This window comes from Salmo salar, chromosome ssa27 (assembly GCF_905237065.1).
Source record: "Salmo salar chromosome ssa27, Ssal_v3.1, whole genome shotgun sequence".
NCBI lineage: Eukaryota > Metazoa > Chordata > Actinopteri > Salmoniformes > Salmonidae > Salmo > Salmo salar.
Window position 1 is genome coordinate 21,265,301 of NC_059468.1, and position 13,614 is coordinate 21,278,914.

The window sequence follows — 13,614 nt, forward strand, 5'->3', positions numbered from 1 at the left end:
GTTAATGTGTCATTGTAGGTTTATGAATGACGCACTGTCTGTGTTTCTGAACACTAGAGGCCATGAAGTGCAAAGACATAGCACAGCTTCAGTGTGAGGACTCAGAGCAATGCTACTGGAGAATCACTGGTAAACCTCTAGTGACTGGTTGATAACAGTGTGGATTAACATTTTGTCCACCATCTCCCTGGCCGTGTCTACTACCACAGAGCAGTCAAGCAAACATTTTTTTTGTTGGTTTTAGGGCTTGTACCCCTACTAACCTTGTTGTAGTCAACGTGCAGCTTCTCCTGCTCACTCTCCAGCTTGTCTTTGAGGCTCTTCTGCTCAGAGATATTGTCCTGGATCTGCACCATCTTCATGTTCCTCTCTGCATAGCAATAAGGACACCAATCAATAAACCACCATCCCAATCTATACACACACACCAATAGGACCGATCCCAATCTATCTCCATCTATATACAGGAAAAGGCACATGAGAAAACAGGGTGTACTGATCTGAAGGGAGATAGCTGGGGGATGTTGTTCAAGGTTACTGGCACGCTGTGTCGTCACACAAACACGTGCGAGTGCACACACCTTTACACACACATGCGAGCGCACACATTCACGCACAAACACATCTGGCAATGGCATCATCATCATTCATTTTGGGGAAGAAAATGTATTTTTTCAAAGGCTGCATGCTGAGAGCCTATAGAACTCTGGCACAGACTCTCAAAGACAGTTGACATTTAGTAACAACATTAACTATAATCATGTATTAGGTTGGTAATGTAAGTCTATGTAGCCATCAGTCAGATGGTTTTTGTTTCCCTGCTCACCCAGGTAATAGTTGACGAAGTCTGCAGTGAGGGCGGGCTGCTTGTGTTTCCTGCGTCCGTCCACACTGGCGCTGATGTCTGACGTGTCTACGGGGAAGATGTCCGTGCTGAAGAAGAAAAGAACAGGGCAGACCCGGGATTTGAACCGACAACCCCCTGGTTGCTAGTCCACCTCTCTAACCTCTAAGCCCCTCCCTGATGAGGGGAAAAAGGTGCAGCTCTCGCACTTCCAGCTAAAACTAATAATTTATGAATTCTAGGGGTGTGCCGAGTAGTCGGACAAAACGAGGATTGTAACTGATTTGGCCAATTTATGGATACGATTATGATCTGAGTATTTTTTGTAATTATCCGTGATTGGAAAAACAGTTATTTTCGGGTGCCAGCAAGCATCTTTCTCATGTCATTCAGATACTGTCTTTGAGTCAGTCATGTGTGTAGTCTAAATAACTCAACTGGCTAGTTTTCCTGTCTGTAAAGAGAAGGGCAGGCTGATCCTGCTATGTTGATCCTGCTGCTCTGATTGGATAATTTCACCGGATTACTTTATTTTATTTTTTTATTTAACGTTTATTTTAATTTCACTTTACCTCGCACGTTTTCGGTCTGATCATTTAGATTGCTGCTGCCTGCTACTATGATAAATCACATGGTGAGAACATTTGCTATCAAGCTATCAATGTGCATAATATCTAAAAATTGGGGCAAGGGTGGGGAAAAAATATGAAACTGATGCACATTCTGACTGAGTGACAGCAAACTTGACGGCCTGCTGCATGTTGAGGACACAGACACACACACAGACACACAAACCCCTCCGCGCGCTGCTCCTAATTTGCAGCTTTTTTGCAGTGAGAAAATGTAGGGAGGTATTTTGCCAATACGTACAATGAGGGAAAACAGTATTTGATCCCCTGTTGATTTTGTACGTTTGCCCACTGACAAAGAAATGATCAATCTATAATTTTAATGGTAGGTTTATTTGAACAGTGAGAGACAGAATAACAACAACAACAATCCAGAAAAACACATGTCAAAAATGTTATAAAATGATTTGCATTTTAATGTGGGAAATAAGTATTTGACCCCTCTGCAAAACATGACTTAGTACTTGGTGGCAAAACCCTTGTTGGCAATCACAGAGGTCAGACGTTTCTTGTAGTTGGCCACCAGGTTTGCACACATCTCAGGAGGGATTTTGTCCCACTCCTCTTTGCAGATCTTCTCCAAGTCATTAAGGTTTCGAGGCTGACGTTTGGCAACTCGAACCTTCAGCTCCCTCCACAGATTTTCTATGGGATTAAGGACTGGAGACTGGCTAGGCCACTCCAGGACCTTAATGTGCTTCTTCTTGAGCCACTCCTTTGTGTGTTTTGGATCATTGTCATGCTGGAATACCCATCCACGACCCATTTTCAATGCCCTGGCTGAGGGAAGGAGGTTCTCACCCAAGATTTGACGGTACATGGCCCCGTCCATCGTCCCTTTGATGTGGTGAAGTTGTCCTGTCCCCTTAGCAGAAAAACACCCCCAAAGCATAATGTTTCCACCTCCATGTTTGACGGTGGGGATGGTGTTCTTGGGGTCATAGGCAGCATTCCTCCTCCTCTAAACATGGCGAGTTGAGTTGATTCCAAAGAGCTCCATTTTGGTCTCATCTAACCACAACACTTTCACCCAGTTGTCCTCTGAATCATTCAGATGTTCATTGGCAAACTTCAGATGGGCATGTTTAAGTGCTTTCTTGAGCAGGGGGACCTTGCGGGCACTGCAGGAATTCAGTCCTTCACGGCGTAGTGTGTTACCAATTGTTATCTTGGTGGCTATGGTACCAGCTGCCTTGAGATCATTGACAAGATCCTCCCGTGTAGTTCTGGGCTGATTCCTCACCGTTCTCATGATCATTGCAACTCCACGAGGTGAGATCTTGCATGGAGCCTCAGGCCGAGGGAGATTGACAGTCATTTTGTGTTTCTTCCATTTGCGAATAATCCCACCAACTGTTGTCACCTTCTCACCAAGCTGCTTGGCGATGGTCTTGTAGCCCATTCCAGCCTTGTGTAGGTCTACAATCTTGTCCCTGACATCCTTGGAGAGCTCTTTGGTCTTGGCCATGGTGGAGAGTTTGGAATCTGATTGATTGCTTGCTTCTGTGGACAGGTGTCTTTTATACAGGTAACAACCTGAGATTAGGAGCACTCCCTTTAAGAGTGTGCTCCTAATCTCAGCTCGTTACCTGTATAAAAGACACCTGTGAGCCAGAAATCTTTCTGATTGAGAGGGGGTCAAATACTTATTTCCCTCATTAAAATGCAAATCAATTTATAACATTTTTGAAATGCGTTTTTCTGGATTTCTTTGTTGTTATTCTGTCTCTCACTGTTCAAATAAACCTACCATTAAAGTTATAGACTGATCATTTCTTTGTCAGTGGGCAAAAGTACAAAATCAGCAGGGGATCAAATACTTTTTTCCCTCACTGTATTTAGGCATAATAAAACACATTTTTTCCTATCACGAGTATCATCTGACCCGAATATCAACTGTCAATTTATGGATACGATTACGAATATGAGTACTGCCATGTTGGCACAACCCTAGTAAATTCTACATTTGGGCTACACCTCAACTATCGGTCGATCTGAACACTGTCTTTTCCCACAGACTTAAAACCTCTTAATTGATCCAACACTTTTATTAAAATGTTCGCCTAAAATGTCATACCCAAATCTAACTTCCTTTAGCTCAGGACCTGAAGCAAGGATATGCATATTATTGATACCATTTCAAAGGAAACACTTTGACGTTTGTGGAAATGTGAAATTAATATAGGAGAACATAACACATTAGATCTGGTAAAAGATAAAACCATTATCTTTCAAATGCAAGAGAAAGGCCATAATGTATTATTCCAGCCCAGGCGCAATTTAGATGTTGGCCAATAGATGGCAGCAGTGTATGTGCAAAGTTTAAGACTGATCCAATGCACCATTGTATAACTGTTCAAAATGTTGTGTCAAGACTTCCCAAATGTGCCTAATTGGTTTATTTATACATTTTCAAGTTCATAATTGTGCCCTCTCCTCAAACAATAGCATGGTATTATTTCACTGTAATAGCTACTGTGAATTGGACAGTGCAGTTAGATTAACAAGAATTTAAGCTTTCTGACCCATGTCCTGGGTAATTTTAATGTTACTTACAACCTCATGCTAATCACATTAGCCTATGTTAGCTTAACTGTCTAGTGGGGGGGACATCGTTCCTGTAGAGGATAACTCCTACCTGATGCCCATGAGCTCAGCCTTCCTCATGAGTTTCCTGATGGCGGAGGCGCTGGAGGTCAGGGGTCGCGGTAGCTTTTCCCTGGGGACCCAGGCCTGGGGCCGGGTGTTACGGGACAGCTCTGCCCTGGACCGGTACTGCTGCAGCCGGGTGGTGATACGGGCCTGCCAGGGGTTCAACACAACACAAAGAAACACACACTTCATTATCTAATGACAGTTTGACTGCGTCCCAAATGGTACTCTATTCCCTATAGGTCCTGGTCAAAAGGAGTGCACTATATAGGGAATAGGATGCCATTTTGGACGCAGCATTACAACTTAAAACCTCCCCCGGTTGTTGCTGCTGGGTTCTCCTTCAACTCACTCCTGCCTGGCTCAGTTGGTAGAGCATGGAGCTTGCAACGCCAGGGTTATGGGTTCAATTCCCACGAGGGACCAGTATGAAAAAGTACCAAAATGTATGCACTCCCTACTGTAAGTCGCTCTGCATAAGAGCATCTGATAAATGATTAAAATGTCAAATGTAAAATAAAAGTAAATAAGTAAAACATGGATAACTTACTGTCGAAGACAGTTCATTGTTCTATGTACAATAATCAATGACGCAAACACTGACAAGCATTTCTATTCATTTACATTTTGCAGTCCTAACAGCGGAGAGCCAGTGTGAGTCTGAGCCAGTCTTGACCTCTCACCTGTGCCTCGGGGGCCAGCTGCTTCTCTTTGTCCTGTAGAGACGCCTTGCAGTAGGACTGGAGAGCCAGGTAGTTCTTCCTCTTCCACTTCCTGTCATAGCGGTCCGCATGTTGCTTACAGTACGCAAAGAAGGGATCGGCTATGTCCTGGGGAAACACACACACACACACACACACACACACACACACACGTGTTCAAAACACGATCGACCACAGGTCAACATTGTTCCTTGTGTACCGTGTATGCCTTTCAGCACTCTTAAGTCAAGAGATCAATTTCCCTGTGTAAAATACAGTCACTTACATCATTCAAAATATTATGATAGATTCTGGGTTAAACATGGAACATTGTTATACTAGAGACATGATACATCAGAAGTAATACTATAGTATCTGAGGAGTGATAGAGACTGGTTTTTACATCAGAGGTTAATGGTTATCTGTAGGAGACAGATGGCTTTGGAATGTGCTGGGTGGACGGGAGGCAGTTAAGGGAGTGCTATAGGTGAAACGGGTGGAGAGCTTTGGATTAGACATCAAGGGGGTTGAGGTCAGGTCACCTTAAGGGAGAAGGAATGGTTTATTACTCCATCACTGCATCTTCCTGGCGAACCATAACAGATGTCAGGGTTGGAGAGGAGGAGGAGTGCATCTTAATTGGAGTATATATACTTGTGTTGGTGGAAACATGTTTTGTCTAATGCAGCTGTATTGATCCTCTGGGAAGAATTCAACTTGGTTAAGCTTTCATAATGTCCTTAGAGTTTTTACTCTGAGAATTAGAACCTAACAAATAGTAATGGTTTCTTGGTTATCCGAGATCAAAATAACATCAATGTAGTGCTCCCACAGAATGATGAACTGTGCTCACTGGTGAAGAAGAGTGCATCTTACTCCTACAACGGAGTATGGCGATGGGGATTTTTTTTCTCAGAAATGGTCTTCCAAATTCAAGGTAAGAAAACAGTGAATTACAATAAAAGCCTGTATTTCTTAATTATATTCCATATCCACAACAACCATACAGCTCATCTTCAAGGTCCTAAAACATGCATCTCCCTCTTTCCTCTTCCTCCTCCGTCATAGGGATAAAACACACTACAAAACCCGCCAGCCATTTCCCAGGCAGGCCCCTGGCTCCCCTAGAACCGTTTAGGCTTAAGGTGTTTAAGTTGATTTTATCAGAGGCTTCACCTGTTGATAGGGGCCCTTTGCCACAGCTCACTGGATTAAGTGGATAACAGTGAGTATGCACTTTCTGGGCTGGGTTTATCGGTGCGCCGGCCACCTTCATGCCGCAGAAATAAGTGAGGCAAGGCGCATATGAGCTGCACTGCACAAGGATCCTGAATACTAACTATAACCAGACCGTTATAGTGTCAATATTATACAGACTTAGATTTGTTATTACAATTTCCATATAAGCAGGAGGTTGGTGTAGAGCCAGGACCGGTTTTAGAGACTGTTTTAAAGCACTACTCGTTTGGGACCAGAGGAACTTACAGTAAATTAATACATTATTGTCTCATTGACAAACTGATCCCAGGTAAGGAAGTCAATCAATTGATCAGATGAATTAAGGCTATTGATGGGAGGTCTTGAAACTGGGATCTGACGGATATCCTGCTCTAAGAACATCCCACCGCCGCTATGTTGTTGAAACGCATTACAGGGTCTTTAAAAACAGACTGCGATTTAATAAAATCCCACTTCTGACACCATATGTGAGGAATTTTACAGAAACAAAAAAACCACAGGGTCACATGATTCATGTCCTGTTTTCTTCTCTTACCTCCTCCGCAGCTGCCTCGGAGAGAAGCCCCTCCCTCTGAGCACAGGTCACATGGAAGTAGGATCGGCACATGCCAGCATCACAACTGATACACACGCCTGTCCGGGCGAACCGGGTGTCCTCGCAGAAACTGCACTCCTGGACAAAGAGGAGGCAAAAACATTGGTCAGAAACCCCACTTATGCAATAGAGAGCTCAGAAACTGCACTCAGGGACAAAGGAGACCATAAAAGGTTTAGAAACCGTCGACATTGACTTCGCTCAGTTCAATCAAACAAACAAAGTGACCACATGGAGAAACTTGCAAATGCTTTAATTATTCTCCTCTCAAATATAGTAACACCCGTATTCCAGCAGCAATTTATTTTCCGTTTGAAAAGGCCCTGAACCACAGCAGGAAGCCTTTTCAAGTGCTTCTAAAAATCATTCTCCTCCACAAAAGTCTTCTATTGGCTTAGTGACCCTCAAAAGGGTTCCATCTAGAATGAATGTCAGAGTGACTCCACTGATTGATCACTGTGTTTAGTTGGATGTAAAGTTTAACAGTAACCAACCACACAAGAGTCATTTTATTAGTCTTAACGTGCTGCTCCTCATAAACCAGACTAATTCATCACAGACAACGGAAGTCTATTGTCTGTGTTGACAAAAACAGGGAGTCCAAAAATCTAAAACCCATTCCTCAGTCTTCCACTGTGATAAAGCATGTTGGAAGTAATATGGATTGATTTTGTTCCACACGATTTACATCATCTTTATTCTTTGAAACATATAAAAGCATGTTATTTGTACTTGCCTTGGCCCCATACTTGGAGTAATTCATCTCTGTGAGAGTCACTGGTCGTAGTTTATCAATGTCCCCAAACGCTACTCCAGGGACGTAGAGTGCACAAACCACATGGACCCATCTAAAAAATACACATGAAAAGAAACAAGGATACATTAGCAAAGGCGCTATTTGAAGCATTTTCCTACTACACCTACTCATTCAAGGGTTTTTCTTTGTTTTTACTATTTTCTACATTGTAGAATAATAATGAAGACATCAAAACTATGAAATAACACATATGGAATCATGTAGTAACCAAAAACGACAGCTTTGCATGCTCTTGGCATTCTCTCAACCAGCTTCATGAGGTAGTCAGTCACCTGGAATGCATTTCAATTAACTTCTTGATGACAGGGGGCAGTATTCAGAAATTCAGATGAATAACGTGCCCAAATTAAATTGCCTGCTACTCGGGCCCAGAAGTTAGGATATGCATATTATTAGTAGATTTGGATAGAAACACTCTGAAGTTTCTAAAACTGTTTGAATGATGTCTGTGAGTATAACAGAACTCATATGGCAGGTTAAAAACCTGAGAATAAATCCAACCAGGAAGTGACTTGTACATTTTACATTTACATTTTAGTCATTTAGCAGACGCTCTTATCCAGAGCGACTTACAGTAGTGAATGCAAACATTTCATTTCATGCATTTTTTTTTTTTTGTACTGGCCCCCCGTGGGAATCGAACCCACAACCCTGGCGTTGCACACACCATGCTGGCGTTGCAAACACCATGCTCTACCATCCCTATTCAAACTACAGTGTCTGTGGGGTCATTTTGCACTTCCTAAGGCTTCCACTAGATGTCAACAGTCTTCAGAACCTTGTTTTATGCTTCTACTGTTGCTGGGCAGAGAATAGGAGCTGACTCAAGCCTGGGACCAAAGAGTTGTTTACTGCGCAGGCACGCAAGCACGCCCTTCCTTCTTTTTCCTCTGTAATGAATACGCTATTGTCTGGTTGGAATATTATCGAAGATTTATGTTAAAAAGACCCTAAGGATTGATTGTAAACATCGTTTGACATGTTTCTACGAGCGGTAATGGAACTATTTGACTTTTCGTCTCTGGTTTTCCGCTCTCACGTTATGCCTTTGGATTAGTGATCTGAACGCGCAAACAAAACGGAGGTATTTGGACATAAATATGGAGTTTATCGAACACAACAAACATTTCTTGTGGAAGTGGGAGTCCTGGGAGTGCATTCCAACGAAGATCAGCAAAGGTAAGTGAAGATTTATAATACTAATTCTGAGTTTAGTTGACTCGGATAACTGTATAGCTTGCTTTGATGGCTGAGCTCTGTACTAAGAATATTGAAAAATGTGCTTTCGCCGTAAAGCTATTTTAAAATCTGACACAGCGGTTGCATTAAGGAGAAGTGTATCTATAATTCTTTCAATAACTGTTGTAAATTTTCTCAACGTTTATGATGAGTATTTTTGTAAATTGATCTGCTCATTCACCGGTGGTTTTGGAGGGAATACATTTTCTGAACATCACGCGCCAATGTAAAATGGGGTTCATGGATATAAATATGAACTTTATCAAGCAAAACATACATGTATTGTATAACATTGAGTCCTGGGAGTGTCATCTGATGAAGATCATCAAAGTTTAGTGATTCATTTTAGCTGTATTTCTGGTTTTTGTGACGCCTCTCCTTGCTTGGAAAATGGCTGTGTAGTTTTACTTGTTTAGGCGCTGTCCTAACATGATCTAATGTTATGCTTTCGCCGTAAAGCCTTTTGGAAATCAGACACTGTGGCTGGATTAAGGAGAATCTTATCTTTAAAAATGGTGTATAATACTTGTATGTTTGAGAAATTTGAATTATGAGATTGTTGTTGTTTTGAATTTGCCGCCCTGCTATTTCACTGGCTGTTGATAGTGGACGCTAGCGTCCCAGATGTCCCAGTGAGGTTTTAACAGGTGTGCCTTGTTAACAGTTAATTTGTGGAATTTCTTTCCTTCTTAATGCGTTTGAGCCAATCAGTTGTGTTGTGACAAGGTAGGGGTGGTAAACAGAAGATAGCCCTATTTGGTAAAAGACCAAGTCCATATTATAGCAAGAACAGCTCAAATAAGCAAAAGAGAAACGACAGTCCATCATTACTTTAAGACATGAAGGTCAGTCAATCTGGAAAATTTCAAGAACTTGGAATGTTTTTGTGACTGCACTTGAAGAAACTATCAAGAACTATGATGAAACTGGCTCTCATGAGGAACGCCACAGGAAAGGAAGACCCAGAGTTAACTCTAATGAACTTATCCGCTGCAGCAGAGGTAACTGCACCTCATCTTGCAGCACAAATAAATGCTTCATAGAGTTCAAGTAACAGACACATCTCAACATCAACTGTTCAGAGGAGACTGTGTGAATCAGGCCTTCATGGTTGAATTGCTGCAAAGAAACCACTACTAAAGGACCCCAATAAGAAGAAGAAACTTGCTTGGGCCAAGAAACACGAGCAATAGACATTAGACCAGTGGAAATCTGTCCTTTTGTCTGATTTGCCATGTCTTTGTGAGATGTTGAGTAGGAGAACAGATGATCTCTGCATGTGTGGTTCCCACCGTGAAGCATGAAGATGGTGGTGTGATGGTGCTTTGTTGGTGACACTGTCTGTGATTTATTTAAAATTCAAGGAACAATTAACCAGCATGGCTACCACAGCATTCTGCAGTGATAAGCTATCCCATCTGGTTTGCGCTTAGTGAGACTATCATATGTTTTTCAACAGGACAATGACCCAAAACACACCTCCAGCCTGTGTAAGGGGTATTTGACCATGAATTTGACAATCACCCGACCTCAACCCAACTGAGATGGTTTGGGATGAGTTGGACTGCAGAGTGAAGGAAAAGCAGCCAACAGGTGTTCAGCATTTGTGGGAACTCCTTCACGACTGTTGGAAAAGCATTCCTCGTGAAGGTGGTTGAGAGAATGTCAAGTGTGTGCAAAGCCATCATCAAGACAAAGGGTGGCTACTTTGAAGAACATAAAATCTATTTTGATTTGTTTAACACTTCTTTGGTTACTACATGATTTCATAAGTTTTATTTCATAGTTTTGATGTCTTTAATATTATTCTACAATGTAGAAATTAGTAAAAAATAAAGAAAAACCCTTGAATGAGTAGGTGTGTCCAAACTTTTGACTGGTACTGTATATATATATTTTTTTTAGGACGTAACATATAATATGAAATGGATGACATTGTACACTACTGGCTAAAATTATACAAAACCTTTATAATGCATCTTTAAGTTATATAAGTAAATGTGTGCTGACAAAGCTCTATTAAATTAGGTACTGCAAAATTTGAAAATGTAAACATTGCAAAATATGAAAACTTCACTCAGATAATTAACAGAAATGAATCACTTAAAAAGCTTTTAAAACTTCACTAGTTGATTTCAGCAGCCCAAGCCACATTCTCTGACTGAGCATCAGTTGGTGTGACACATTTTCACATGCGGACTTTGGGGACGAGAATTCGAAGTCCAATATAAAGATATCCATCTCCAGCAAGCAAGCGAGCGCTCCACAGTTTAATTTGCTGTGTTTTTCATGCTCTAGTGAAGTAGTAAATTCGGGTGCAGGCTGGCTGAGGAGCCTTATCAGCGACAGCGTGGCTGGAGTCTCCACGCTTCACATAACACACTTCCTCTCTCTCTATATCCCTCACTGTCTCTCCTCTCTTTTTCTCCCCCCTCCTATCTTTCTCTCCTTCCCTCACTTGCCTTCTTTCCCCTCTCTCCATTCCCTACCCTGCTCTCTTTTTCTTCCCCTTCCTTTCTTTCCCTCACCCTCCCTCTCATTCTCTCTCCCGGTCTTCCCTCTCTTCTCTTTCCCTCTCTCCACCTGCTATACTTTCTCCAAAGCTGAATGCATGCACAATTTAAATGGAGAGAGGCTTTAGGTCGCCTACAGTGAGTTACCATTAACGGCCAACTACTTTTGTTGATGTGGTTAAAGGCAATTCCTATAGTGTAGGCAATTCTTAGTGTGTTGATTGCAATTTCAAGAGTGTGTGTGATTGGTCCAATGTAATTTGCCCAAATGAGCAAATTAAATCATGTTAAAAATCATAAAATCACTGTGTAGAATCATGGCCCACCTCCCAGCATCAGTCTCTTTGAAGATCCCGTCCTGATTGGGGCAGAGCTCACAGCTGGGCGTGACTCCGTTCTTGCAGGCATCACAGAACCACGGTTCCGTGGAGTTCTCCGAGGCAGAACTCATGATGGAATCACTCTCCCCGTCCACTCCATAGCAACCTGGAACACATGTAGAACGTCTGTCAGTCACATCGTCAGAGGTGCTTTCAATAATGCTGATCGGTAGCTGACAACAGTTAACATATTCCATTAGCTTTTACGTTTGCTGCGGATCCTCTTAAAAGGTGTGAAGGCTGAGTCACACCTACGACCGAGAAGACCAGAGAACAGTGCCCTGACAAGCAAACAACGTGTCAACTTTCTGTTTACTTGTTTCCCCTAAAACCTCCAGAGAGCTTTCAATCTACTCTAAAACTTTTTACTCCAGCGTTCTAAGAGGGAATATTTTATCATATTGTCGAGTCTTCAGAAGCCACACGCAAAGCACGCTAATATTTTTTCCAGGGTTGCCAAAACAATTACTTTCGTTGATGCGGTTTCTATGGCTGCTATTACACTGGCCAAACGTGGTCCGCGCTACAAATGAGGGCAGCAATCAGCCTCTCTGCCTTCCATTGAAGAGATAACACACTGGCTCCTAATTCAGTCAACCAGCCTCCAGGCTCTCTGAGCGATGGGAGACTCACAAATCAAATGCTCAATGTTGTACATGCTCTGCATGCTTGTCACTCTGGACCACACTCGGGAATCAGTCGAGTCTGACGACCAACCGACGGCAAACATTGAGAAGCCACACCAGACGGCAATGTTTATTCAGTTGTATGTTGTTTTTTCTCTGAGTGCATACATGTCCTCTATATGTGCTCTCTGATTTTGACCATTTGCTTTGCATCACGGTGAACAGATAGGTTAGAGTGGCTTGAAAACGATGTTTGTCTGTGTGGAAAATAGGCGTGTTATATAGGGTACTGCTGTATCCAGGTCATCATTGTAAATAAGAATTTGTTCTTAACTGACTTTCCTAGTTAAATAAAGGTTACATTTACAGCAGGTTTATTTATGACCAGGTCAGGAAGTCCAAGTCAGAATTACATCAATCAAGTCAGGATTACATCAATCATGCACTGATTATTTCAATAGGGCAATTAGTACACAGCTGGAGCTTCATCCTGACCTCCAAACCACAATCTCTGCCTCACATTTAACTACAACAAACTACAAAAAATGTCCTTTCTCAATGATTCCCCCCACAGTATGTAGGCAAGGGCAAGAGGCTAAGTCCCCAGGTGCTCCAATATAGCTCAAGGTTTATTTTCTTTAAAAAAAAGATATTACTGAAAATACTGCTGGCAACAGTTGGGTGCTTAATAGTGATTGGTGCTTTGAACCAAGGGGACCGGGAGCTGTGAACGATCACCACGCTGGTTTTACCGACTTACGGCTGAACCGTCGCTGCAAATCTCCGATGTTCCTTTTGAACCGAGATACAAAGCTGGAAGCACTAAGCCATGGGGTGCTGGCTAATGTGAGCTAAGCTGACCAAAAGTGATGACTACGGGGTAGCTTCATAATCCTCCAAGTGAAGATTATCCTTGTCACAAATGACGAGCTTGGCAGTTAAAGAGGTTATATGGGGTAGGGTATAGTGTTGACTAAATCAAGAGAAGAAGTAATTTGAACTGTATTATGATTTTATAAGTGAAAGAAAGATCTCACTGGGTATATGGTGCTGCTGAGGAAGGAAGGACGCGGTAGTGCTTACAAGACATGAAGTGTTAACATATAAGTGTGAATATGAGTGTGTGTGTGGTTCTGCATCTCCATCTGTTCTAATATGAAGATTAGTGTTTTTCTTTTTCCCAGGATCAAACTAATAGGCACACATCATTTTGGTGAGAGAGTAATCAGTTATTTTGACAGTGCATAGATGGGTTCCTATTTTCATGTTGGCAGCGATCTCACACTAATCTCTGTACGGTTCTCAACACACCCAACATAATGTCCATCTCTCCCTCCTCCTGAGAGTGAGGTGGAGAGAGTACACAAACACACCTGTCA

The 13,614-nt window shown here is 42.2% G+C and overlaps 1 protein-coding gene across 13 annotated transcripts in view; it reads right to left on the reverse strand.

The window, feature by feature from the left end:
• LOC106588686 (PHD finger protein 14) overlaps positions 1–13,614 on the reverse strand; it is a 106,427-nt gene that overhangs the window by 83,523 nt on the left and 9,290 nt on the right. For 11 of the 13 annotated variants that reach the window (XM_014177928.2, XM_014177925.2, XM_014177924.2 and 8 more), the window contains exons 6-12: positions 11,556–11,715; positions 7,397–7,508; positions 6,601–6,738; positions 4,809–4,955; positions 4,112–4,287; positions 827–933; positions 264–370 (exon numbers count right to left, since the gene is read on the reverse strand). In XM_014177928.2, the coding sequence (XP_014033403.2) occupies positions 264–370; positions 827–933; positions 4,112–4,287; positions 4,809–4,955; positions 6,601–6,738; positions 7,397–7,508; positions 11,556–11,715 (947 nt within the window). The remainder of the gene's footprint in view (positions 1–263; positions 371–826; positions 934–4,111; positions 4,288–4,808; positions 4,956–6,600; positions 6,739–7,396; positions 7,509–11,555; positions 11,716–13,614) is intronic. The other 2 variants (XM_014177927.2, XM_014177923.2) reach the window with 1 other exon arrangement.